The sequence below is a fragment of the Xiphophorus hellerii genome, chromosome 13 (assembly GCF_003331165.1).
Source record: "Xiphophorus hellerii strain 12219 chromosome 13, Xiphophorus_hellerii-4.1, whole genome shotgun sequence".
NCBI lineage: Eukaryota > Metazoa > Chordata > Actinopteri > Cyprinodontiformes > Poeciliidae > Xiphophorus > Xiphophorus hellerii.
Genome location: NC_045684.1, coordinates 6,862,865 through 6,890,749, shown reverse-complemented (window position 1 = coordinate 6,890,749; position 27,885 = coordinate 6,862,865). Strand labels below are relative to the sequence as shown.

The window sequence follows — 27,885 nt, the reverse complement described above, 5'->3', positions numbered from 1 at the left end:
AATATAGATTGAAAAAGAAATAGATCCACTGGCAGATTATTTAACTTATAACAACACATTTTTTGTGAAATAATCTTCCAGTGGAACTAGTATTGTTTTAAATCAATATTAAGAAATTATTGTCTTTAAACAAGCTCATAAATTTAGCTGAAAAGTTAGTTTTGTTTATATCAACTATACTAAAAATACTTGGTGAGATTTTGTGTTTTTACAGTGTAGAGACAAAATAAGAACAGAGAGAAAGAAGGAAATAAGTGAGCAAGGAAAAGTAGGAACAAGGAAAAAGAGTAAAGAACAGAAAGAGGAAAGCATCTAAACAAAGAAAATAAACTTTTAAAAAGCAAGAAAGGAAACGAGAAAAGAAGGAAGGAAGAGCAAAATAAATGTAAGATGTAAAGAAGAAAGGATATAAGGGAGGAAAAAGGATGAAGGGAAGGGAATAAGGAAGGATAGGTTGGATATGGGAAGGAAGCAAGAGAGGAGGTGAAAAGATAGGAAAAACACAAGAAGACATGGAAGAAAACAGTGAAGGAAATAAGGAAAAAAGAGAAGCAGGAACCAAGAAAGACAGAAAACAGAGGAGTAAAACAAGGAGGGAGAAAGTGAATGACATAAGGAAGGAACATTTAAAAGATTAAACAGAAAATAAAATCTGGAAATAATTTTTTTTTCAGACTTGTAATTGTAATTATGTTGGTTTGACACTTTGTTGCTCCACAGCGCCCCCTTCTGATTACAACAAAGAGAGCCTGAGGAGGCGAGGAAAGGAGTCAAGGATATTAAAATCTGAGCATGAGAACCGGAAGTGGGCGGAGCCTGAGCTGTGACATCATGGTGATCTGACAGTTAAAAAAACAAACAAGCCGCTCGCTTTAAAAATATTAACAGCTGCTGATTCAAAACAACATAAACCAAGAAGAAGAAAAAAACACATTAAGAAAACAATAAAACACTCAAATCAAAGAAAACCCACAAATCTAAGATTTCCTTCCACTCTATCACAAAAAACGACGTACAACGAGTCAAACACACACCGAAACGACAGGGTCTGCTTGTGTGGACCTGAGGAGCGGCAGGTCTTCCTATCACTACCAGGAGAGGAGCGGACATGGCTGGATCTACGTGGTTCTGCCCTGACAAACATGGCTTCCCTGAAGGGCTCCGAGGTTCTGACGGGGATCCAGCTGCAGCACCACTCAGCTGGTAAGTTTGTTTTTAAAAGATTTTCTGTGGGTTTTGTTGCTGCTGGATAATTTGAAACAGGAGAATTGCAAAGATTTAGACATAATCTAGAGTAAGGGAGTTCAAAGTGGGGTCCGGGGGCCGTTTGCGGCCCCTGGAATACATTGTTAGCGGCCCAACCCTGACCACAATTAAAGAATTAATTAAATAAATTAGGACAATCCTACGGCTTTTGAATTAAAATCTACTTTAAAACATGTTGTCATGGTAACCAGAACCACATCTGCTCATTCACTTGTACTCTAAATTTCACTTAACAGCAAGTGTTTTCAAACGAAGACTGACCTACATCCTGTTTTTATCGCTAAGAACAGACGAAATATTTTGTGTTTTCTTCAGTCAAGCATAAAATAATTAGCTAATGGATGCCTTTCATTAATTTACTTAAATTAATTTCATTTGAATTATTTCTTATAATTTTTAAATAATAATTGTGTTGTAATTGTCTTGTATTTACTGATTGTAATTATTGACAAAATGTGTGTTGTTTAGTTATTTTAACATTGTTTTGTATGACCTTTGTTTTTAGCAGGACGATGGATGAAGGATAATTCTGGCAAAGTTTACGAAAAATGTTAATTACTGTGCATTGTCCCTACCAAATAAATTAATAAGTTTTAAAAATGACAAGGAAAACATACAAAAACAATTTAAGCTGCTATCCTGTTCCTATAAAAAATTCAGATTACTTTATTTGTTTAATTAGATTAGATAGTGATTACTTTATTGTTGAGTACGTTAAAAAAAAAAAGATATTTGGCCTGCACTTAATTTTGATGTGACAAAAAGTTTGGACACTCATGATTTAGAGGTTTGAAAATAAACCAGTAATTCATAGTTTCCAATCAGACAGAGATATGAATAAATATAGTGGATTTTTATTAAAATACTAAATTATTCCAATACAAAGCAGCGTTTAGTTCCCGTATATTTGGCCTAGCTTCTAGTGCACTTGAAATATAATAAAACTAACTTACACGTAACTTTTCAGCAAGAAATATGAGCTTGTTTTAAGTAAATATTTCCTTAATATCGGTGAAAAAGTTCAGTTGGCAGATTATTTCACTTGAAATATGGAAAAAAATTACAACATTAAAATAAAAAACATTTAATTTCCCTTTGGGATCCATAAAATATATTTTAATTGAACTGAATTAAATGTCCTGTTTTAAGTGAAATAATTTGCCAGGAACTAGAACTGGGTTGCTAGGCGATGGGCTGGGCTTGGCTGGGGTTGCTAGGTAACGCACAGTACCAGTGGAATTAGTACTTTTTTAAAATCAATATTAAGGAATTAATGACTTGAACAAGCTCCTATATTTTGCTGAGAAGTTGCTTGTAAGTTAGTTATTTCTTATTTTTAGTGTACTAAGACATTTGAACTAGAAACTCGACTAAAAGTACTTGGAAAGATTTAGTGTCTTTGCTATGTAAGATTATTTTAGTAGAAATACATTTCCTGAAGGATGCAAGCTGGGTTTCTGTTTTCAGAGTTTTTTTTTTCATTTTTTGAGCAGCTCTGTAATAAAACAACCTGGAGTTACGGATGTGGACAGGAATCTCTCATATTATCTGAATTTGGGAACGATCGGCTCTCGGTTTAAAAGGTTTTCCCTGAAGATTTGCGAGAGGCGTGTTTAGCGGGTTTCTGTGCTTGGAGATTGACATTGGCAGGAGCTGCAGCAGCCTGAGGAAAGAAAGCAGAACGTCAGCTGCCCAGCGGCGCCTTTGGATCAGGGGGTTCTGGTTGTGGACGAACACTGGGTTTGACCCTGAAGCAGGCTTTCTTTTCTTTTTTTTTGTTAAAGGGAAACGTGTGGAGTCTTCAGCTGGAACCAACAGGTAAAGTTCACATCAAATCTCTTCCTCTTTAAATATAATTTCATCTAAAAAAACAAGTGACTCTAACAAACTGAAACCAACTATCTCGGGTCGCGGCGCCGCGGCTGCTGCTTGGTGGAGGTTAGGTCCAGAAGGGGTGGGACGACACGCAGACGACGGCCGGATGGACGACTAGTTGTCCTCGTCATCGTCGTCGTCCTCGCCTTCATCGTCTACGTCTCTCTTCCTCTTCTGTCCCTGAGCGCCCTGCTGCTCCTCTGCAGAGTCAGGACACACAGAGCCTTAAAAAATATTCACACCATAAAGATTTCATCATGTTGTGTCACATTACAACTAGGGCTGAAACGATTAATCGTGATTAATCAATTATTGAAATATTCATCAACTTATTTAGTTGATGTCCTGCTGCTCCTCTGCAGAGACAGGACATATAGGGCCTTTAAAAAGTATTCACACAACTAAGATTTCATCATGTTTCGTCACAGTGTGAATAGGGCTGAAACGATTAATTGGTTTAATCATGATTAGTCGACTACTGAAATAATCATCCACTAATTTAGTAATCAATTAATCGTTAACTGGAGCATACAAACTCAATTGAAGTCATTTTCTGAAAGAACAATACAGTTAAAGCCAGAACAATTAAGCCAAAATTGAGAAAAAGTATATACATTTTGCATTTAAATTAATAAAAAAACCTTTCATAGGTAAAATAGCAAACAAAAGGGGCCCAAAAAGAGCCGTGGTGTACCCCACATCAGGACTGAAACGATTAATCAAATTAATCATGATTAATCGATTACTAAAATAATCATAAACTAATTTAATAATTGATTAATAATTAACTGAAGTATACAGATTCGAAGGAAGCCATTTGCTTAAAGAAAAATATTTTCAGAGCAGTAATTATGTCAAAAATGAACAAACAATATATACATTTTACATTTAAGATAAAAAAAACAACCATCTGCCTGTTAATGTTCTACCAAAACTCCTCAGATGGCATTTTTTATATTCACCTGGTTCAAATTCACTAAAGGAATGCTATGCTATTCCATTTTAGCCAATAAAATGTTTATTTATTATTTAAAAAGGAATTGAATTATTTGTTTAATTGCCTGTTGCCTATTTATTTTTAGAAAGATTCAAATGAAAAAGCTGCAGAATGAGCCAATTTTTTTATCTGATTGATTGCTTAATTGCCAGAATACCTGATTAACTGATAACTAAAATAACTATTAGTTGCAGCCCTAGTTTAGGTTTTGGAAAAACCTTGAAAACTCTTCATTTAGTCTGACTCAGTTTGAGCTTTTTCATGAAGATGAATGAAGGAGTTTCAGTTTTTGAAAAGGAAAACTGAGAACAATTGATCACTTTCCTTCCACTTCGTCTCCATCACTTACAATTCTAGTAAAAATAATAAAAGTTTCAACTTGAACCAGCTGCAGGATCCTCACCTTCCTCCTCTGCATAGTCATCCTCATCCTCGTAATCTTCCTGAAACGAAGAGTTGACACAAAAAGAGATGGAGAGAAATTTAAAAACTTTAAAGTGACGTTGAAAACGTGAAAAGCGTTAGATGTTTCTGGTTGGACGACACTAATGAGGCTCTTTGTCTATTTGTCAGGACAACATGGAGACCGAGTCAACAACCATCAGACCAACTCTGGATGTGAAGCTTCCCGAGTTAAAAAACAACTTCAAAACGCACTGCAAAAACACAAAATACTACCAAGTACTTATGGTCTTCATTCTGGTGCAAATATTAATACACTTCAAATAAGACAAAACTGACTTACAAGTAACTTTTCAGCAAGAAATAGGAGCTTGTTTCAAGTCAATAATTCATTACAATTGATTTTAAAAATACTAGTCCCACTGGTAGATTGATATAAGTAGACTAAGGAGATGTAGCTTAAAAATAATATCTCAGATTTTTTCATCCCAGATCTGATTTTAATCAACTTTTTTCTCATTTTCTTTTCTAGAAAGAAATCACAAATGGCAGAAAATACTTTTAAAAAGTGGATTTTGTTTCAGTCATCCCTTCTGTGACTTGGACAGCAAAGAATTAGGGCCAGAATAAAGTTTTTGTTGTATTAGCAGAATAAAGATTCAGTTTTACCAGAATAAAGTTGTTTCACTGAGAAAAGCTCAGATAGAGTCATTTTGGTCAGACATGACCAGATCAGCCCATGTGGTTTGTCAATTGTTTTAAAGTCCTGCTACTGATAATAATTTGATTATGATGTATTAAAAAGTGAAGTATTTCTTTATTTGTAAAAATTACTCCAAAGTGTAACTTCACACAACTCTCAACATTCCTCATTATAATTAATCTTTTTAATTTTTGTGTTGGAGTTCTCATAAAATTATTTCTTCATTCTGATAACATTAACAATTAATTCCCTCATTATTTCAACTCTATTGCCCTAAAACGGTATTCTTGCAATATTATGACTTTATTTCCACAATAAAGTCATAATAGTTTATTGCAGAGTTCACCTGAACTCAAAGTTAAATAGAAACTTTAAAACAAAATGGCTGCCGCCCTGGGCGAGCTGACATCACTCTGAACTACGGAACTGAAGGAGTCGATTGGTGAAAAAAAATCACTAAAATCACAAAAAACATTAAATCTTCCATCAATTGATCAAATGGATTTATCGCTCAGAGCAAACCAAGACATTTTTCTCATATTATACGTGAAATAATCTTCCAGATGAACTAGAACTTATTATTGACTTAAAACAAGCTCATATATTTTGCTGAAACGTTCTTTGTAATTTAGTTTTAATTTATTTAAAACATAATAAGATATTTGAACTAGAAACTAGATCAAAAATAATTTTGTGTTTTTGCAGTGTGGACCGTCAGTGGTGGTTGTTCTGGTGCTGAACTTGGTCCACAACAACACTATGCCTGAGGTGAGTCCGTCTAACTGGACCGGGTCTAACAGAACCAGCAGCAGCTCTGATGCAGGACTCTGTTCTCTGCTGCATGATGGGATGGGAGGGATGGAGGGAGGAGGCTGCTATGAATCCTGAGGTTTCAGAGGCGAGTTGCCCACCTGATTGGCCTGGTTCACCTGAAAGCTCAGCCCCACCTCTCTTCCCTCTGAGCCATCCTCATCCTCCTCTTCGTCATCCTCCTCCCCGTAGTCGCCGGTCGGCCCCGCCCGGTCCTCGCCGTCCTCGTCTGTAAGCAGAGACCAACACCGAACGTTTTCGATCACATGCAGACAGAAACATTCCCACGAAGCAGAAGGCCAGGACCGCTGAGTTAGAGGATTAGGGACAATAAAACAAAAACAAAATCTGACATTTTTATCAGGATTTTGACTTTAAACTCCTTAGTCTAAATTCAAACAAGTAATCAAACATTCTTCAATTATGTAGTTTGATATGAAAAATTATCACATAATAGTTTCTTCCTTGTTATAAGATTTGCAAACCGGCACTTTTTCCACTCTGAAAACTGGTCCCAAATTTGTTTTGTAGATTTGAGTTTAAAGAGATTAAAGTTAGAATTCTAAGAAAAAGGCCAAATTTGGAGTCTAAAGTCAAAATCACTACCAAAAAAGTTAAAATTCTGAGATAAAAGTCAAAATTCTGAACTTTGCCTTTTCCTCAAAAGGCAAAGTTTAGAGAAAAATCTAAATTCTGTGAAAAAAGCCAAAATTCTGAGTTTAAAGTCAAAATACTGACAAAAAAGTAACAATTCTAAAATTATAATCTGAATTCTGAGAAAAAAGTACAAATTCTGAGAAGAGTCAAAGTTATTTTAAAAAGTCAAAATTCTGAGAAAAAGTTAAAATTCTGAGATTAAAAATCAGGATTCTGTAAAAATGTCGAAATTGTGAGAAAAAGACAAAATTCAGGGAAAAATATAAGAATTCTGTGAAAAAGGTCAGAGTTCTGAGATTAAAGTAAGAGTTTTTTAACATCTCTTTTCTGCTCTGGTGGCCCTGGCCCTCTTCCGTGGTTCTGAGTCGTTTTGGTCCATCAAACCGGGCTCAGGCGGAGGTCATCCTCTCACCTTCGTCGTCGGCCTCAGAGTCTGGCGCCTCGTTGTCCTCCTGGTCGAAGCCGTCCAGGTAAGTCACCTGAGGCAGCAGCTCGAACACGCTCTCCCTGTAGTCCTCCAGAGAGGTGATCTCACAGTTAAACAGGTCCAGACTCTGCAGGCTCTTCAGGTTTTGCTGAAGGAAACGTCACAAAGTAAGACTCTCCTAATAATAATAAACCAAAACGAACCAAACTAAACGAGGTAACTGACCAGCGCCTCCAATGTGCTCAGCTCTTTAATCTTGTTCCCGCTCAGGTTGAGGTAGGTCAGGTTGGGACATTTCTGTGCTAGAGTCTCCAGAGACCCCGATAAGTTGTTGTCACTCAGCTCCAACTGAGAGGAAAATAACTGGTTTAATATTCAGGAGAACAAAAATAACTTTATGTAGACATTCCTGCTTGAGCCTACATTCAGAAACAGAGTTTTATAGAGCTGAAAATCACAGATAAGAACAATTTTTAGCTAAAATATTACAACAACAGACCGGTCCGGATGACTTCATCTAAGAGGAAAACCAAACAATGGAAGAATAAGATTGAAAACAGCCACATAATCCTTCAAATCCTTCTTGGATAAATAGCTGAAACTAAAGAAAAACCATAAAAAGTATTAATCTTTGCTCAAATTATGTTTGTATTCATATTACCAGTGAAACAGGTGAAGGAGAAACTACTTATTGTGGACTGAAAGTTCATTGTTTAGATTTGGGTCTGAGACAAGCACAATGGCGACACCTGGTGGACTAACAGGTGAACTACATGTATTATTCAATACAAAAACAAACACAAAACGGTTCATTCCACCTCCGCCGCCATTAGACATTTCTGAACTATTTCAATTAATTCTGCATTTTTATTAGCATATTGATTCTCTGAAAAAACATATGAATTTAAATCTCTGAAGTTTAAACTTAGATCTCAACATCAGAGTGTAAATGTTTGTGGTTCAGGTGACAGGTGAGGTGGGCTTACCTTCCGTAGTTTGGGCAGTGAAGGCAGCTTGGCCAGTGAGCTCAGACCCACGTTGACCACGCTGAGAAACTCCAGCTCTGTGAACTCGTCCGTCAGACCTTCGACCTCGCCATCAGCAGACCGACTGTTGTCCACAACCAGCTCCACAATCTGAAACAGCAAAGACAAACCCATCGATTAGAAATCATTATTCCTATGTTCACCAAACACAGCAGAAACTGAAATATCCCACTTTTTCATGACTGCAAATGGATCAGAATGTTTTTATACAATTTGTTTTAGATTGAGCGAAAATTCTCATAGAAAACAACATAAGTAATGATCATTAATTCACATTAATTTATAAACTACTACACTAAATCGGTTCATTTTTATTCTTGACAAAATTAAACAATAATTAATTAATTAAAAATTAATTGATCAGAAAACAAACAAAACAATAAAAAAGGCACAGGCCTTACATTTATACAAATAAATAAGTTTTATTTCTATTTATAAATGAATTTATTTATTCTGTATTTACATCTAAAAATGATATATTTTGCATTTATATTTGTTATATAATTATTAATAATATTAATACTTATGTTTTACTATATTAGTACATATTTAATTATAATTCATATATTGGACGAGTTTAAATATCTGAGTCTCTATTAAAGCTGCAGTATGTAACTTCTATAAAAATATATTTTTTACATATTTGTCGAAACTGTCACTATATCATGATAAGAGCGATAATCTGTGAAAAATCTAGCCTTGTCCCAGTGCCACCTAGAAACAACCAATCAGAGCCAGGAGGAGGGTCTTAGCGCTGTCAATCACTCTGTGTTGCTGCTCCTCCTATGTAGTGAATGCTCAGGCCAGTTAGCATGGCCACCAATGACAGCGGATTAACACTTTTCCTGTAATGGTAAGTTGTTTCTCCCCCTTTAGCACACTTAGCAGTACATGAGGTTGATTGACAGCGCTAAGACCCTCCTCCTGGCTCTGATTGGTTGTTTTTGGTTGGGAGAGGTGCATTTCTTCAGATGATGTGAAGGAGATCAATCTGCTCACTGATTATCTGTCTCATATTATACTCTCATAACATGGTAGTCTTAACAAATATGTAAGAAAGAAACATTTTTTATGAAAGTTACATATTGCAGCTTTAACTAAACCTGTGTATACTGTAAATAAATAACAAAATAAATGGGCCAATGTAGCTCCTATTGTATTGGTCAGACTACTGGTTTTACTCTGACTAGTAGCTGGTTTTATTTCCCAGAGTCCTTTGGTCTTCCAAGCCTTATATAACGTAAGAGCCTGAGCGGAGCATCAGCCTGCAGCTCCATCATCATCTGCGCTGTGAGTGTGCAGGGTTTAACCCGCTGTAATCTGCATGCAGTGCTGCAGGAAGAGGAGGAGGAGGTGGAGGTTTCTCTGCATTAACCATCTGCCGGCTTCCCCCAATTTATAAAACATGACCGCAGCGTTTCATCTGTTCAAGTAAATTAACTTGGGAGTATTATTTAACCTGAGCTGCTGGTTATATAATACACACTCACACACACGCACAGTCACACACACACACGCATGCAGCTTTAAAGACCCGGTTTATGGGAACAGTCGACACAACCGGGCAGACCAATATCTGCGCTTGCAGCTTTCACGTAGCTCCTCGAGAGCACACAGTAATCTAATTTCTTGTACTCTTAACGGCTCAGGTGTAACGCCATCTTGTTCCGTTACGTCGTCCTTACTCCGTCGCCGAACCTCCCGGTTACCTGGTGGCCACGTTACCGCGGTGTAACGCCGCCTTGTTTTAACCAGTTTCTGTAGGTCACCGACTCGACATTTTCGCCGTCGTCGTCGAAATTTCCGCTCGACACGAAAGCTAATCCGCTTTCTGTAGCGGCAGGTCGGTAACGCGTTACCGCTCCGCCGCGCAGCCTGTGACCGACCTTTGCGCGCCAGCGAGCTGGGTCGGACCAAAACCACCGCAATTTTTTTTTTTTTAAAAAAAACACACGAAAACACAATAATTTGACTGTGAATTAAAGTACACATTGCGTGGCGTGACCGGACCTGTTGAAAGAAAGTCTGCTGTAAGACAATGTCGTCGAAGTTTAAAGCGGCGGCGACTTAAAAATGTCCGCTCAGAAAGGACGAGCGAGTCTGTAACGGACATCAGATGAGTTGTTGTTTACCCACACCGTACTCCAGGAAAAACCGATTGAACACAAATAATATTATCATTTTAAAGAGGAGTTTCCCCGAGGAGCAGATACGATGAAAAAAGTTAAAGCCGAACAAGTTGAAGGAATTAGCAGCGTGTATCGACCGTTGAGCCGGAGTGAGAGACGGAATTTTGTCGGAGAGCAGGGGGGCGGTACGACCGAGGAACCCCGTAAGATGCTCCACATATGCCTCATACAACTATAACGAGCTGGGCTCTAACTCACACTGTCAGCGCGGCGATAAATATAGTTTAGCATGCGATTAGCCCGCTCGAACTCAATAAAGGGAGTAAGTAAGTGCTGAAAGGCGAGAAGCAAGGTCCGGGCTCCGGACGCGCATCACGGACAACAATTACCACCTTATTACAGTCTAAGTCGCTTACCTCTGCTGGGCTTCGGTTCCGCAGCTCTAAAGTAATCCTCTTCTTCATATCCATGTTTAACTGTGACGTGTGGTTGTTTAGAACCGAGCACTGAGCAGTTGAGAAAAGTCCCGGGGATCAGACGGGTAGCTGCCCTTCTCTGCTGGCCGCAAGTTGCCTACTGATCCTCCATGATAACTTGCGCCCTGCCCCCTCCACTACAGCCTCGCCCACCGAAAGAACGGGGTTGGCCGTCCCTGTTGTCCTCGCTTCTGATTGGTCGATAGAGACGCCAATCACGATCATCGGTATAATAATCCTCTCTCTGGATGGCTTAAAAGGCGGAGGAGTCGTAGTATTGGATGCGGGTGACATTTTTAAATTTGTCAGGGTTGTTGATCTAATCAATCGATTAAAATTATATTAATGTAATTTTTACCAACATTTTTGCTGAATGTGTTTTTTAAAAATATATATTTTATTAATATACTATCACAACAAATGTAGGAATATCCAAAATCTATATATTTTTTTTTTTGTAACCCCTCCAGGGGGTCTTTTTGTGGGCTCTAGTGTCCCTTTTTATGAAGTAGGCTGACAGGAAACAGGGAAGGAGAGGGGGGAAGACATGCGGTAAATGTCGCCGGGTCCGGGAGTCGAACCCACGACCGCCGCGTCGAGGACTTGAGGCCTCCAAATGTGGGTCGCGCTAACCCCTACGCCACCACGGCACGCCCCAAAATCTATATTTTTAAAAGAAAATATTTTATCACATTACTGAGTAGCTCAATAGTTGGTGCCCCTAACAATCCCATTATAACTAATATATATGGAGGTTTTTCCTCTAACACATACCTTTTTTAAAATTGATCAGTTCATAGATACTTCTAAGAGCAACTCCTAGTAATCCATGACTTTCTTTTCCCCTGTATTATAAATGTGACATGACAACTGGCCACTAGGCTGGATGAGGACCTATTTTTATCTTACCACCACTCACAGAGACAATGGTGGTAAGGAAGTTTTAAAAAAATAAATAAAACTCATAAGCATGCTGTTGTAACTTCTCAGGATCAGTTTATTAGAAAACCTTTACTTACCAAATGATTGTTTGGGATTAATGGTAGAAAAAAGCCTTTTCTGTCCCATCATCACAAACATAAACACAGATTTTGATATGGGACTTTTCTCAAATACCACAATAATCAGATTATTGGCATAAAATTTAAAGTGGCAGTGGGTTAAAATAATGGGTAAATATGTTGAAAAGCACTGTTAGGTATGGTAGAGGATCTGTGATGCTGTGGGCCTGTTTCTATTTCAAAAATAATAAACATTAATTAAATAAAAATCTGGGGAACTCCACCAACATTAAATTTCAATATATACGCAATCTATATTACGATTTTTTTCCCCAATAAATTATCTTGCCATATATTGTGTTGCTTTAAATGTCACAAAATTTATTGAAAAAGAACATAATAAAATGAACATTAGTGTGAAAAAAAAAAAGCAAACTTATTTACAAATACAATTTTTTTTAACAAAAATATCATGACCAACGCTAAACTACAGAGCTACGCTGTGGTCCAAAAACTATAGAGAGCTCATAAATAAATGAAGCAAACTATGTATGGTTATCATCGCTTTGAAATCTCAAAGACAAAACAAAGGCGTTCTTCGAAAAAAAAAAAAGAAATATATTTAATTGCAGGCAGCCATCATCATCATCATCCTCGTCATCATCCTCAATGTCACAGAGAAGCCAGTAGGTCAAGTTAAAAAAATACAACTTTGTATGTACATAGAAAAGGGTTGGTTTTGCAAAGCTTATAAAAATAACTATAACACAAACAACAGCTAGTCTCAGGTTGAAGGAGAAGTGGGGGGTGGCAGGCAGCTGAGAGGACACATGTGATCGATCCGAGTGCAGTGAAGTTCAGCAACACGAACTGGACCAGCATGTGTTTGGCTTCAGGGGATTCATCTCCAACCTAACTGTAAACTCCTTCATGCTCGAAAGGTTCCTGTAGCTGCGCATAAATTTAATTTATTGAGTTTTTACTAACTAATTCATTGAAAATTAATATTTTTTTTGCAAGAAAAAGTCAAAACAGTCCTAAATGAGGTTAGTAGTACTTCATTTGACTGTAGGATTGTTCCACAACTTGTTTTTTTTACAAACCGTAAAGTTGTAAACAGGTTGTTCTGCTTCAGTTTGTGGCAGTAACGATCTGTAGATTTAACTGAGATGAGAAAGTTGATGCCCTTATACAGATTTCGCAGAGATGCACCGATCGAGTTGGAATCGGCCAATATTTCCCCAATAAGCTCTGATCAGCAGATCTGATCTATTCTTTAAGTCAAAACATAGAACTTTTTTGGTTGAAAAATGATTAACCACAAACATGTCATTTGCAGTTTAGCAATAATTAAATTACACATTTTCACTTTTATGTGTTAAAAATAAATAAATTGGTCAAAATCTGAACCTCAAATGGCCAGGAAGAGTCTGACCAGTGCATCTCTAATGTTAACCATTTTGATAAAAATCACAACAAAACAAGTTGCAACACAAACCGCAAATCATACTGCAAAAACACAAAATCGTAAGTATCATAAGTATCTGTTATCTAGTTTTTATTGTATATATTTCAGTAGACTTGAAATAAGACAAAACTAAATTACAAATAACTTTTCAGCAAGATACCATTAGTTAATATAGATGAAAAAGTACCAATTCCACTGGAGGATTATTTCATTATAAGAAAAGTATCTTAATATAAATGAAATAATCTGCCAATCAAACTAGCACTTTTATTAATCAATATTAAAGGAATTAGATACACTTTGCTCAAACATGAGATTTGCCTTATTTAAAGTGTACTCGGATATTTCCACTAGAAACTAGACCAAACTTACTTGGTATGATTTTGTGTTTTTGCAGTGTAATCAAGCTTACAGCCAACATCCAGATCCTCCTGAAGCCTCAAAATGAATGCATCAGGCCTTCAGAAACACTGTGCTGTTTGTCACAGAGTTGGTTCCAAACCAGAACCGCAGACAACACTGCAGAATTGGATAAAGATGAAAGATAAGATGGAGACTGCTGGGACAAGGGGAAGACATCAAGTATTTTTCAGCTTCTCGAAGGAAAAACCTTCTTTCCTGCCTGTAACAGATGATCTGGGTTCACCTTTAACATACACAACAATTTAGGGCTCGCCTTTTGGCAGTTTGTTGGGTCTACTGCACAGCCGAAAACTGAATAACTCAAGGTATAATTAAATATTTTAACTGGTTTTGGATGACTGTATACGAGCGGGTTTTCTTTTAGGATAAACATGTAATAAAATATCTGCGTAACTGCTAAGTTAGTTTGGCATTAAATGATTCAATATTGCAATATAATGGATCCAATCACAGCAAAAACATAAAATCTTACCAAGTATTTTTGGTCTAGCTTTTGGTGCAAATATCTTGGAACACTTGAAATAAGACAAAACTAAGTTACAAGTAACTTTTCAGCAACACATAGTGGCTTGTTTTAAGTCAATAATTCCTTTTTATTGATGAAAAAGTTCAAGTTCCACTGGCAAGGGGGACTAAAGCCGTTACCTAGCAACCTTAGTCAAACCCAGCCCGTTACTTAGCAACCGGTTTTAGTTCCACTGGCAGATTATTTCACTTACAACAGGATATTTTTCCCATGTTAAAAGTAAAATAATCTGCCAGTGAAACTTGTATTTTTCATCAATATTAAACAAGTTCCTAAATCTTTTTTAAAAGTTTGTTTTGTTTTGTTTCAAGCGTACTAAGCGATTTACAAAAAAAAAAAACCTAGACCAAAACTAAAACTGCTCGGTACTACTTGGTAAGATTTAGTGTTTTTGCGGTGATGACATATCTGAATTTCATGTTTATATCTGAATTTTATGTTTAATATGATGAAATCCCCTCTAAACAAACTAAAAATGAAGCTCACATTAGAAGGAATCACTGCAGTGTCTCAATAATCGTTCAGTTATGGTCACATGAGGTCAGCTAACTTTGGGATCCACTAAAGTAAACGACAAAACAGAACATAATATATGTTTAAAAAATAAAACAAATGGATCTGATGGGATAGTTACTGGCCTTTAAAAAGAGGAGATACTTACAGAGTATTAGGGCCAGGCTGAGAAAAAAAAAACATTAATAGAAATTTCAATTACGAGTATAAAGCCATAATATAAGGAGAATAAAGTCAAAATAACACAAGCATAAAGTTGAAAGAAAAGGATATAGTCATAAAATTACAAGATCAAAGTCATAATGGTCCAAGAATGAAGTTACACAACAAGAATTAAGTCAAAATAATACAAGAATAAAGTCCTAATATGAGAACAATTCATATTATTACAAGAACTAAATCAAAATAATACGAGGATAAATTCTAAATCATGAGAATAAAGTCAGAATATTACCACAATAAAATGGTAATATTATGACTTTAAACTTTTATTTCAACTTTATGTAATGTAAAATCTATTCTTGTACGACTTTATTCTCATATTATTTTGTCTTTATTCCTGTATTATTTCAAATTTATTTTTATATCATTTTGACTTTATTCTCATCATATGAGTTTAATCTTATAATATGACTATTATTGTATTATTTCAGCTTTATTCACATAATGTTATGACTTTAATCTCGTGATTTTATATTTTTTTATTTCCTAGAGTGGCTCCGATTCTCCGATGTTCCATCTTGAATTAGGCCAAACTGAAGGTCTAAGTTTCTTTTGTGTCACATTTCGAACAGGAAAGCAGATTGTAGTTCTATCGGGAACAGAAACGTTTGTCTCCGTGCCAAAGCGTTCCCACATTTCCTCACATTGAACTTCGCAGACGGATGACAACGTACAGCAAACACGACATGAAGGTCCATGTCAGCTCATGCATCTTTTCCCTTTCTGTTGGATCGCATCGAAGCAACGGTCAGCTGATCTGTTAGCATCTGGGGTTTGAAATGAAGCAGAGCTGAACTTTCCTGGTCGGTCCGTCTCTCAGTAAGGAATCCATCTTGACTTGGATGCTCTGTACTTCCTGTGGTGAGTCAGCTCCTTCCCTCTGTCTCAGTTAAATGAGTCCAATCAGCCGCTTCCTGTTACGATGCGTCTCCTCCTGCGTTAGGAGCTGACCTGCGTCGCCTCGCCGCCCGTCTCTACCAGCGTCACCTGACCTTCCTCCCCTTCCATGATGATTCCCCCTTCCTGCAGCACCACCATCTCTCCTTCCTCCTCCACTACGCCGGCGGCGCCCTCCTCCTCATCCTCCCCTCCCACCACCTCCTCCGGGCTGGCGGCGTTGGCGCCGGCCGCGGCGTTGCCGTTGCTGGTGTTGGCCTGACTCTGAGCCATGGCCTCCAGCTTCATGCGGTACTCCTCGGCTTCCTGCTCCTTACGGAGGAGCTGCTGCCGGTACTCCTGAGCCTTCCTGTTAGCTTCTTGCAGCTGTCTCTGCAGCAGCTCCTGAAGAACGAAGAAGAAGAAACCTTTACAATGAAGACAGACAAAATAGTGAACCGAACTGGTTCAGTGGGACAAGGCAACAGTGAACAGAACTTTTTAAATCCAGATGTAAGTTGGTAGTTTTGAAATGTATACAGAAAATCCCATCAGTATCAGATCATCCAAAGTTTATTTTCTGTTTCTTTTTTAATTTATCCACATTCAGCAGTCAGTCAGTTTTGGTGTTCCACATGGTACTGTACTTGGGCAAGTTTGATTTAGCCTCTAATATCTCCAAAATTAATTTATTCATAACAGAAATACATTCATGTTCAATACATTTGAATTATTTATTGAACATAATTTATGCAACACACATCCAGATGAATCTTGTTTATTAGATTAAGGAAGTTTTCACACCTGATAGTTCGGTAGACTCGGTTTGATTGGGGACCAAAATCACAACATTTGTTAGATTTTCAGCTGCTGTGTTTCTCTTTCACACTGTGTCAAACGATCCAAATTCATTTTAAAAAGCTGTTCCCCTCCTCTCCTGTGGGAGCGCTGTACCAAGAACTACTGAAGGAAACAACATAAGAACCTCCAAAGAAGACAAGAACTCAACTTTCTTCTTCATGAAATGTAGATAAAAATGGAGTGGCGTCAGATCTGAGCAATTGTAGGATTTCTCTTTTGTCTTTGGCAAAAGACCAGGAGCCATTTCTGCTGCTAGCGCTATACGCTTGCATTAGTTTTGGTTGTATTTACCCAGAATTCCCTACTTTATAATAAAAAATCTGGAGGGACATTTTGACTATTGAATTTAATTAAATCACCTCAAACAGACAGATGTGAGTGTAAATGTATTTTGCTTTGTAATAACCCTTTTTTAAATGTCATTCAGCTACGTAAACAGGAACTACTCACAGTCTCTCCTGTGTCGTTGTGGTTGTTGGTCACCTCCAGCTTCCTCTTCCTGGAGGGCAGAGGCTGCGGCTCCTCTGTTACCACCTCCTCCGTCACCGTGTTGGCCGGCACTGCGAGCACTGACAGAAAAAAAACAAACTAATAATTATCGGCGCATAAACCGTCCTGCAGCCTCCGGCCCTCAGTCTGGGACTTACTCTGCTGTCCGTGCTGCATCGTGACGAAGAAGGGCTGGGACATCCCCCCTGTGGTCTGAAGGTTGCCATGTTGGTCCGTTACGATCGTGATGACCCGCTGACCGCTCTCATTCACCACTGTGGCATGCTGGATGTTGGAGTCCAGAGCACTGGCTGCCATAGCCTCCTCTGACTCTCCTGCAGAGCAAAAACATTTCAGAGAGAGAGAGAGATCGATTCAACTGGAGACACTGACTTTACAACCAGCTGAAAGAAATATTTATACATCTTAAACTTTAAATCAAAAGTACTCACAGGTTAAGAAAATATTTATAAAAACTAACATCAAGCAAATAAAGTAGCCTGATTTTTTCCCTGCACAAAATAGATTTTACTAGTTATTGTCATTGGACAAATGTGCAATGAGTACATAGAAAAAAATACTGAAAAACACAAAATACAAGTATTACTGGTAATAATAGATAAATAATAAAATAAACATAAATCTAGACGAAATATAAAATAATATGTTGCTATATATGAGGCATAGATCTAACAAGGATTTTGCAAATTTCTGCATTAAAAATGTAGTTTTCAGTTTCTTTTGAACTTGATTAAATAAATTTATTAAAAACAGGATTTGTTTCACTTTCGTTCAAAACGTTTGCTATATTTAGCCAAGTTTAATAAATTAAACAAAAGCGGATTTGGGTTCAGTAAAAGTTTATAGTTCTATTAATTATAAGAGCTCGGTAATACAAAGACGAATACTTTGTGTCGTACTTTGCATTTTGTATTGTAAGAAAATTAGGTTGTTAATAATTTTATAAAATTAATAAAAAGTCTCCATCTCCATCAGATCAACCATCTGTGCTGGACGGGTTCAGATTTGTATTTTTCTGAACTGCAGTTGAGGGCTGCACAAAATCAGCCCATGGGCCAGAAACGGCCCCCAGGCCGCACTTTGAGCACCCCTGATGTAAACCTTTTCACATGTTTTCATGTTACAATAACAAACTTGAGTCCTTAGACTCTAAACGCTTCAGTTCCTCATGCTCTCCAGGTCAGAGAGTATTTAAACGCCGTTGTACCAACATGAGGCTCATTTTAGTTTCTGTTCTCACCTGCGTTAGCCTTGTTCAGCAGCTCCGCCAGGTTCACCCCCTGGATGGCGGGTATTCCCTGGATTATGAACTGTGGCTGGTTGGTGGTGCTGGTCGTCTCCACATTCATGCTCACCTGGTTCATGTTAACCTGGTTCTGCATGCTCTCCTGTAAGCAAACACCAGCAAACACCTGACTAAGTGCGAACATGCTAGCTAATTAGCTCCTACAGTGGATTAAACTATAGTTTTATAATTATTCTGTTGGTGCGGATATTAAGTTGGCACTTTGATGTGGCATCCTGTAGAAAGAGTAAATGTTTAAGATGATTTGCAGCTGCAGTAATAATTAAAAACAACTTAATTTGGCAGAAAAAGGAGAAGCCGACTGGATGTTGCAGCTCCTCTCACCTGCAGCATCAGCATCAGCTCCGTGTTCTGGATGTCGGCTGCGATGTCGAATGGCGTCTTTTCGAATTTGCTGCGCGCGTGGACGTCGGCGCCGTGTTTGATGAGGGTGTCGCACACGCCGTGGTGTCCGTGCTGCGCCGCCCAATGGAGAGCCGTCATCTTCAGCATGTCTTTGGCGTTGATGTCCGCACCGCTCTGAAGGCAGATTTACCAAAAACGATTTAAAAAATTAATTCACATGAATTTATCTGGTCGTCTGCATTTAGAGCAAAAAGTAAAAGTCTTGATGCAACGTTTAGTCGTTTCACACAAACATTCATGTAATCAGTAAAAACTTTCGATTTTTTTAAACTACTTCATAATTATGTTTTTTAAAAGATTTTATTGTTTGTCTTGTCCCCCACTTCATATTTTCTACTTTTAAAGTTTTAGTGGTTTTAATTGCGACTCTTTTATTTTAGATTAATTTCGTTTTAAGAAAGTTTCCTAATTGTTTATAAACAGTCTGTTTTTAATTGCTTTACTGTTTATAAACTAGCTGTTTTATTATTTAAAAACTAGTTGATTTATTGTTTATAAATTGGTTCATCTATTGCTTATAAACTAGCTATTTTTACTCTTTATAAAGAGTAAAAATAAACCAGTTTATAAACCAGTTCTCTTTGTTTATAAACTAGTTGTTTCTGTTGTATATAAACCTACAAGTTGTTTTGTTTATAAATTAGTCTTTTTTATTGTTCGTAAACAGTCTTTATTTTTTATAAGCTGTTTTTATTGTTTATAAACTAGTTCTTTTTATTCTTTATCAACTTTTTTTTGTTTATTATTTTTAATATTTCGCATTATCCTCTCCATCCACTTTTCTGTCTAAATACATACATTAAATGCACCCTAAGAGTCCAAAAACACAATTCAGTCCAACTATTTTCTGCTCTTTGAATCTATCACGCCCCCTGGTGATGTCATAAAGGTAAAGAAAAGATGGCCGACTGAATCAAACTGTAACCAGTCAGCCCTGAAGTCCCACCCTGATCAGCAGCTCTACGATGACTGTGTGTCCCTCAGCGGCTGCCATATGCAGCGGGGTCCTGTCCACTTTGGTCCGGGCGTCTCTGCTGACGCCAGCTCTCAGCAGGACGTCGGCGGTGGAGTAGTGGCCGTGCTGGGCGGCCAGGTGGAGGGGCGACGTCCCCAGCTGTGGAAAACACAGAAAAAGAAGAGGAAGAGAAAGAAGTCACATGCAGATTAAACAACTGCGACATCACTGCAGTGGATAAACTGGCTGCTTCAACTGGTCGGTGTGGAAAAGTGAGGTCAAAAGCACAAAAAAAGACAAAAGCCATTAAAATAAATATTATTATAACAGAACTGAATGAATTTAATACGTTTTTGTTATGAACCTCTTGAACTCTGTGTTACATTCTTAATATTCAGATCATGCTATAGATTTTTGTCACAATTTCTGCAGAAAATATTAAAAAATACATTTAAAAAATTAGTTTTCTGGTGTATGACATAAAATTCCTATATAATTAGGGCTGAAACAATTAATTGTGATTAATCAATTACTGAAACAATTGTTAACTGATTTAATAATAAATTAATAGCTAAGAAAATCTGCTATAATTGATAATTGAGTGACAAAAGGTGTCTTGTCACTCGATTATCAATTTGTTAATCCAAAAATTAATCAATAATTCCACAAATGATTAAACGTTCACTACAGGAATGCTATGTTATTGCATTTTATGCAATAAAGTGTTTATTTTTTTATTGAAAAAAGGAACTGAGTTATTTGTCTGTTTGCATTTTTAATGTATTTCTAATATTGTATTAAAAATTATTAGAAGTTAAATGAAAAATGTGCCAAATGTTTTTTTTATCTGATTAATTGTCCAAATAATCGATTACTAAAATAATTGTTAGTTGAAGCTCTGAATAAAATACATTAAAGTCTGTGGTTGGAAATGACAAGATGAGAAAAAAGCTTTACTTTTTTCAAGTCACTGCATAATTTAGAGGTAAAACAGATTCTTGCAGAGGTTTTCTGGGCGTCTCACCCAGTCGGTGGTGAACGGCGCTCCGTTGGCCATCAGGTTTCGGACCTCGTCATCGTTTCCTTTCCGAGCCGCTTCCAGCAGCCGCTTCCCCAGATCCACCAGCGACATCTAACACACATCAGAGCAGCAGTTCATAAAAAAACACTTTCCAATGCTTATTATCATCCAAAATACACAGATTTTAGATTAGTAGCATGAGCCATATTCTGTAAATTACAAAATGAATTCTGATGAGGGTCATTTGTCAGATTAAAAGTGCCTTTTGAACAATTTCTGTAACAAAGTTTATTGGTCTGATGTCACATCAGTCTGTGGTGTACCTTTCAATAATAATGTAATTTATTGAATATGGCTGTATTTTCAGTTTATGTTGTGGCTAAAAACATGAAAATGAGACACAGGCAGTGATGGCTACATGAATAAAAACCAAAAATAACTCCAAACTATTACATCTATTAAAAGATACTTATTGAGTTTTTAAGACAGGAAAATGAATTAACAGCCGTTTAAAAATAGATCAAAGTAAAAACTGTTGCTTTTTCCAAAAAATGTAAAACCAAAACAGTTTTTTTAAATGGTTACAACAATGGTTTTAATGGTTCTCAAATGTTTTGGGAATTAGTTTCACACGTTATCCACAGAAACTGATTTATTTGTGTCTGAAAATATTCTTTTAATGCTGGTAAAAGCTTATAAAATCTATCATTAAAAAACTTTAATGATGCCTTTCTTATGTTCAATGTGAATATTTAACTAAGCCTAAGTGGACTTTTAACAGTTTATTAAACACCAGAACATAATTAATCTCATTTTACTTCACTAAAACTCTCCAAAAAAAGTTAAAAATTGCTTTTAAAAACGAAGGGTGTGTTAGCTTCCCCCTCCATTCACTGCAACGGGGTTCTAATGCGAAATATGTGCCCATTACCGGACAAAACCCCGCCTTTCAGTAACAAACTGCATTTACAACAAAATAAACACTTGTGCTGAGTTTCAATAATTTAGTTTTTTAAAAATTGGACAACTTTTCCGGTTCAAGAACAAATTTACAAAAGCAAATTGTGGTCTTATAAACAGGACCACGCAAACATATTCATGTGTGTCCGATTATGGAATTACTCGCATTCAAGCGTTTAGCCCATTACCTTCCTTTTTGCTAAAACTATAGAGAAACAACCTCTTAAGAGTCAAAGTGGGACTATTTTGTAAAACGAGTTATTAGTTTGAGAATCTTCTGTGAGTTTATAATGATAATTTTATATTTTTGTAACTGTTAAAAGTCCCGTCCGATAATGGAACTCCTGCGAACAAACAGTGTTTGTTATTGCGAAACAGCGGAGCGGGACGAGACTTCTGTCTCCGCGGCCGAGGAGCCATTTTACGCGCCTTCACGGCCAGAAAATAGACCGCCATGTGCCACGTACCCCCTGTCCCCCCATCTAAGCTGCTTTCTACGGCATTCTACATATAAACATATCCGTCGGTGCTACCGAGAAATAAACAGAAGCACCGACAGGAAACTGTTTGATATTAAGTTGTTGGTTTTCCGGGGGAAGTCACACAGAAATTTCCTATTTTACACACGGAGAAAAAACTACTTCCACATCCGGTTAAGTTGCATTCTGCAAGCGTGCACCGCCAAAGCGCTTACCGGAGTGTATGATGAGATTGTTCCACCTTTTGTGGTTATTTCTGTAATCTTTAAATATGAGAAAGCTCGGAAACTATGAGTCTTCTCCTGGCGTAGGACGGCAGAGCGGCCACTTACCGCGTTCAGGTTTGTTCGGGTCCAACCAGGCTACTCCTCTATGCTAATGTTAGCAAGCTAGCCGGCTAAGAAGCGCAAACCCCGCCGCGTGAAGAGGATTTGTGCGATTTTACGGTTCTCCGAGACGTAGCATGGGCCAGATATCCGAAGAATCTGTTTCAAAATTCGCTAAAAGCAAGCATTTGGGACCACTGTAGCTTGTGGTAGTCCTCAGAGCTTGTTTACCGCTGAAAGTTAGCAATCGGTAGCAGTTACGCAGCCGGAAGTTGATGTTGAGCCTTCAAAATAAGACTAGTTCTCGGTGTTTCAATTTAAGAAAATTAAATGTTACGAAAATGCAGCTTTTATCTCGTCTTCCAATTTATGCGATTCCTTTAGATTTTACAATTGTCAAATATTTGAACTCTTGTCAAAATATTTAATATAAATTAAAAATAATTCCAGAAATACTTTGTCATCTCAGCTTTAAAATTGATCAAAGATGGATCATTCAGGGGTCTCAAACTCCCTGCAGTGAGGGCTGCAGTCCTGCAACTTTTAGATGTGCCTCTGCTGCACCACACCTGAATAGAATAATTAGGTCATTAAGGCTCTGCAGAACTGATCTACACAAGCAGGAGGTAATTAAGACATTTCATTCCAGTGTTTTGTACCTGTGGCACATCTAAAGACTGCAGCACTGCGGCCCTCGAGGCCTGGAGTTTGAGACCCCTGTTAAATTCAGAGCTGCACACTATATTAGATCACAGTGTGTGCCATACATGCCACTGAAATATTTGAACAATTCTTTGTAGATTTTATTTTGTACAGAAATATTAAAAGTTATGTTACATTCAGTTTTAATTACATCAGACTAAACAACATATAAAATATGGCACAAGACAACACTGACTAGACACTTTTTGTCAAAAGTAATAATTAGAAAAATGAACAGAACTGCCCACTGACTTTTTGCATTTTACAAGATACGTATTTTTGGAAAATATTTAGCCACTTTTAAAGTAAATATTCTTCATATATATATATTTTTATATATAAAGAAATTAAAGCCTTTATGAATTAAATTTAAAATGTAATTTATAAGGCTTTAATTTGAATATTAAAGCCTTAAGGTGTATATAATTTTTTGTGAGTCAAAATACGCTAAAGTAAAAAAGTATTCCACCAAAGTACCAGTTTATCACTGCCCCTATTTTATTTTGAAAATCGTGGCAGGAAATGCCTACTTTTTTCATTCTGCTGTTTACCAGATAACTGTTAGCCGTTAGCCCATAAGCGTTCAAATGGTTAAAAAGTTTCATTTCGGCTGGTTTTTACCTCTTTTGCTACCCGGTAAACCCTGTAACCGTATTTCAACAGGGGTGTGTGATAATCTGGCAGGGATTTACCCGCCGAAGAGCCGTTTAAAAACTCTTGATTATTGTGTTTTGTCTGATACAAATATGGCGGCGGCGCGACACCGGAGGTAGAAGCCATAATACGTTTAACTTCCCTGTGGGCGGGGCTTAGCCAGCGCGAACCAGAACTGACCAGAGATCAGTTTACTGCAGCATTTGTAACGCTGAAACTCACGCGAAGTCAGAAAACATCCTGATCCCAGAACAGGGGAAAAAATCTGTCCCTTCTAAGACGCTATTTTAAAAATGTCAGAGTTGAATTTACCGCAGAGCTGAATTTAATTAAAATATGGCTTAACTCCCCAAAATAAACATTTTTAAACGTGGAAACTACTTAGTTTAGACTCTTTACAAAGTGAATGTTATCGTTTTTTAAACTTGAAAGGCAAATATATTACGTTTTTTGTGTATTTTTATTTAAAAACTATACTTTTAACCTTATCCAAAGCAAACAAAAAAGAGATCTACTTCTGTGTTAAGATTTTTTACTGATTGTATCTGCGTGTCTTCCTGCTGTCTGCTTCAATAATCCACGTATGGTGGAACCAGTAGAAATTATATACAACTGTATTTTTCTTTAAGGTGTGAAAACACTTTTTTTAATTTTAACTTGTCATTTTCTGCTGATAATTTATTTGAATTTTGGGAGAAATGTGATTAGTAGTTTATAAATTTATACAATACTTTTGTACTTCCTGCTCCTCCCATGTCATGTAAAAGTAAACAAATGTTTCTGTTCCAAATATTAAGTTTTTTTTATTACTTTAAATACTTGTTTAATGCAATAAAATACAACTTGTTAAAAATCATACTGTGTGACTGTCTAGATTTTGTTTTGATTCAGTTTTTATGGTACTTTAGTCTAAACTTACTCCAGATATACAAAATAAGTTTATTATTTTAATGTTTTACTCAGATTTTAATTTTTTTTTTGGGAGGGGGAACTTGATACATTTTATTTAAATAAATCAGACTGGACTCTTCTTTTTTTTTATTTTTTTTTTAAAAAAAGCATTTTATTTCTGGTGTCAGGTCTGTTCTGAAGTTTCAGTCTTGCTCAACAACAGCAAGTGACAAAAATAAATAAACATATGCATAAATAAAAACATAAATAATTTGCTGTTGGTACAGCAGATCCTAAGAAAACAAAAAAAGGCACAAATGTTAACACATAAAACAAAAATCAAACTGCAGGAGGTTAAATAAAGTCTTATTTCATACCAGATGAATCAGACTAAATGGGACAGGAAGTAATTTGATCCTGCAGCACAAAATGTGCAGATAGATTAAAATTAATTTATCTTAGATTAAATATATGAGGCATTTCTAAGTGTTGCAGTTTGTGAAATCCAAATAATTAAACTTGAACAAACTGAGATGTAAATAAATAATCAGGTGAACTTCAGTCTGGTTGCAGAATTAGGAGGTCTAGTCTCAGATTATTGACGGTTCTGGATGAAGTCGGGCTGATCAGGTTCTGGCGGGTTCAGGGCAGCAGGTTCAGGTCAGCCAGCAGAGCGTCCACATCAGCGATGGGAGCTCTCCAGTAATTAAAGGAGGAAAACTCAGACAGCTCCTTGTCCTGCAGGGAGAACAAGCGTAAAGATGCTGCAGGTTCTGGGACAGGATGACCCAATGAACTCAAACAGTTTGTAAACCAATCAGCTCGCCTCGTCGTCCAGTCCGCGCAGCTGGGACTTCTTGCCCTTCGCCTTGCTGCTGCTGATCGGATCGCCGGCGGTGAATCCCAGATCCTCCAACTCCGACAGGTCGAGGGTCGGGATCGGCTGCCTCCAGAAGAGGAACGAGTCGTACTGGCTGCTGGATTTCTCCATCCTGTCGAAGTCTGGAAACAAAAACTTCTAAAATAAACATGAACAGACATACAGCGGTGTCCAAAGTGAGGCCCAGGGGCCAAGTGTGGCGCATGCAGCAGTTCTGTGTGGGCCCTGGATGCAGATTAGCAGAGTTGGATAGAACCTGGTTAGATTTACTCAATTACACTGACCTGAGTAACTTTTCTTTTATTAGCCATAGTAATATTTTACTCACACATAGACAAGTTAAGGGTCATTTTTGTTGCTGAATAAACTAAAATTGACATCTTGACCAACGAGTTAAGAAACTGTACAACTTTCAGTCCCCCTTTTGATCCTTGTACTTAAAATATATTACATGTTAATTTGTTAAAAAGAAAAGAATACACAGCAAAATTATTGTGCATTTTTAGCTGAACACTGCAAAATACAAAATTGTATTTTTTGCAGTGTTTTGGTCTAGTTTCTAAAACAAAAATCTTAGTTCCCTTGAAATAAGACAAAACTAACTTACAAGTAAAATATGAGTTACTTTACGTCAATAATTCCTTAATATTGATTTTAAAAAGTAATAGTTTCACTGATATTGTTACAAGTGAAATAAACTGCTGTGGAACTAGAACTGGTTGCTAGGTGACGGGCTGGACGTGGCTGGGGTTGCTAGGTAACGGCACAGAGCTTGATTGTGAAATGGCGGAATAACTTGCCAGTGGATCTAAAGCTTTTTCGTCCATATTAAGGAAATGGCCTAAATAAAATTCAGATTTCTTGCTGAAACGTTACTTTAATGTTGCGTTTGTCTTATTTCCATTGTACTAAGACTGATTGATCTTTTCACAGACTATTTATCTCACAACATTGACATGGTGATAGTTTATATGTAAAAAAACAACAACAAAAAAAAACATATTTTATAAAAATTACATATTGCAGCTGTAACCGGGCCAAACAGCTGAATCCCTAGTAACTCAAATGTAAAACAAAAATGCTTCAGAATCTGATGAAATCGGTCAAAAACTTTCCTACAGGTTTACCTCTTGTGACGTCATCAACCGAGGAGCTCACAAATCAGGACTAGTAACTTCTTATGCTCTTTATTTTGTAAAATCGTGGCATAAAAACCAATACTACATAACCCAGGGGTGTTATTCTTTCATTGATACATTTATTAGTAATAAAAAGACACAACAATGCAGTTTTTAAAATAAACTGCATTTGTGAAGCCGCAGCACCACAGAGACCATATAAGACCAAAATGGACGCTCCCATTGGAGCTAAATTAGAAGATGATGGAGGTGATTATTGTTAGCCGGGTGTGGTTCTGCATCAGTCCTCCTCTATTCCCTCAAACAGATGCGGATTATTCCTGACAGCGACATGAAAAACTGGGTCACCGCAGACGGAAATGCCGCTCAGATTGCTGCGGGTTTTATTTCAGGCTGGTTTTATTCCTGGAAACGCGTCCTGCATGCGTCAGCTCATTCATATCAGCACCAACAAAAACCTCCAGGCCGCACGGCGACAAATAAACAAAGACGAGGGTTAAAATCTGCCGCCTATATCGGCTGTTGGACATATTGATTATTGGTTTTGGGTGGCGGATCAGCGGCAGATTGAGGCGTTGGCCGGCGCAGAAATCACGACTCAATCCATAAAACACAAATCAAAACAGGTTTCACTAAATAAATCAAAACTAGACTAACTACAGTGTATTGCTCTTTATTTTAGAAGAGTAATTTTATATTAACCTCAGATGCGGCGAATATTAAAAAGAAACAGGGATAAATATTAAATAAAAATCTTAAATATTTTTCTACCTGTTTGTACCAGGATGATTCCCTTTCCTTTTGTCCCGCTGGTTTCTTCTTGCAGCCGGTGGGTCAGGTGGTGCCGCTGAGGTTCTGCCGCAGCTTCAACGAGCTCAGCATCAAGTTCGGGGTTTTATACAAAACCATTTCCGGTTGAGCACTTCAAAATAAGAGAGGAAGACCCTTTTTTCCCGTCAGTCCAGCTAAATAAAACAGA

At 37.2% G+C, this 27,885-nt stretch overlaps 3 protein-coding genes across 8 annotated transcripts; all 3 read right to left on the bottom strand.

Annotated features, from left to right (window-relative positions):
• Positions 1 to 2,818: 2,818 nt before the first annotated feature.
• Positions 2,819 to 10,926, bottom strand: anp32e (acidic (leucine-rich) nuclear phosphoprotein 32 family, member E). 4 transcript variants are annotated; one of them, XM_032580821.1, is made up of 7 exons: positions 10,729 to 10,925; positions 8,124 to 8,273; positions 7,363 to 7,485; positions 7,123 to 7,285; positions 6,155 to 6,282; positions 4,542 to 4,581; positions 2,819 to 3,341 (listed from the first exon to the last, which is right to left on the bottom strand). In XM_032580821.1, exons 1-7 carry the CDS (start codon positions 10,780 to 10,782, stop codon positions 3,256 to 3,258), a joined length of 744 nt encoding a protein of 247 aa, XP_032436712.1. In that variant the 5' UTR covers positions 10,783 to 10,925; the 3' UTR covers positions 2,819 to 3,255. The 4 variants fall into 4 exon arrangements, with proteins under 4 accessions (XP_032436712.1, XP_032436713.1, XP_032436715.1 ...); XM_032580822.1 differs by having other exon boundaries at positions 6,191 to 6,282; XM_032580824.1 differs by lacking the exon at positions 2,819 to 3,341 and adding an exon at positions 3,460 to 3,497 and having other exon boundaries at positions 10,729 to 10,926.
• Positions 10,927 to 15,296: 4,370 nt separating this feature from the next.
• Positions 15,297 to 23,218, bottom strand: gabpb2a (GA binding protein transcription factor subunit beta 2a). Of its 2 annotated transcripts, none has more exons than XM_032580819.1 (8): positions 22,647 to 23,218; positions 20,879 to 20,986; positions 19,846 to 20,013; positions 18,819 to 19,013; positions 18,429 to 18,576; positions 17,326 to 17,502; positions 17,129 to 17,247; positions 15,297 to 16,222 (listed from the first exon to the last, which is right to left on the bottom strand). In XM_032580819.1, exons 2-8 carry the CDS (start codon positions 20,984 to 20,986, stop codon positions 15,881 to 15,883), a joined length of 1,257 nt encoding a protein of 418 aa, XP_032436710.1. In that variant the 5' UTR covers positions 22,647 to 23,218; the 3' UTR covers positions 15,297 to 15,880. The 2 variants fall into 2 exon arrangements, with proteins under 2 accessions (XP_032436710.1, XP_032436711.1); XM_032580820.1 differs by lacking the exon at positions 22,647 to 23,218 and adding an exon at positions 22,530 to 22,633.
• A 1,829-nt stretch (positions 23,219 to 25,047) lies between these two features.
• On the bottom strand, positions 25,048 to 27,815 carry mllt11 (MLLT11 transcription factor 7 cofactor). 2 transcript variants are annotated; one of them, XM_032580827.1, is made up of 3 exons: positions 27,678 to 27,815; positions 25,714 to 25,889; positions 25,048 to 25,625 (listed from the first exon to the last, which is right to left on the bottom strand). In XM_032580827.1, exons 2-3 carry the CDS (start codon positions 25,876 to 25,878, stop codon positions 25,530 to 25,532), a joined length of 261 nt encoding a protein of 86 aa, XP_032436718.1. In that variant the 5' UTR covers positions 25,879 to 25,889; positions 27,678 to 27,815; the 3' UTR covers positions 25,048 to 25,529. The 2 variants fall into 2 exon arrangements, with proteins under 2 accessions (XP_032436718.1, XP_032436719.1); XM_032580828.1 differs by having other exon boundaries at positions 25,714 to 25,902; positions 27,678 to 27,805.
• Positions 27,816 to 27,885: the final 70 nt, after the last annotated feature.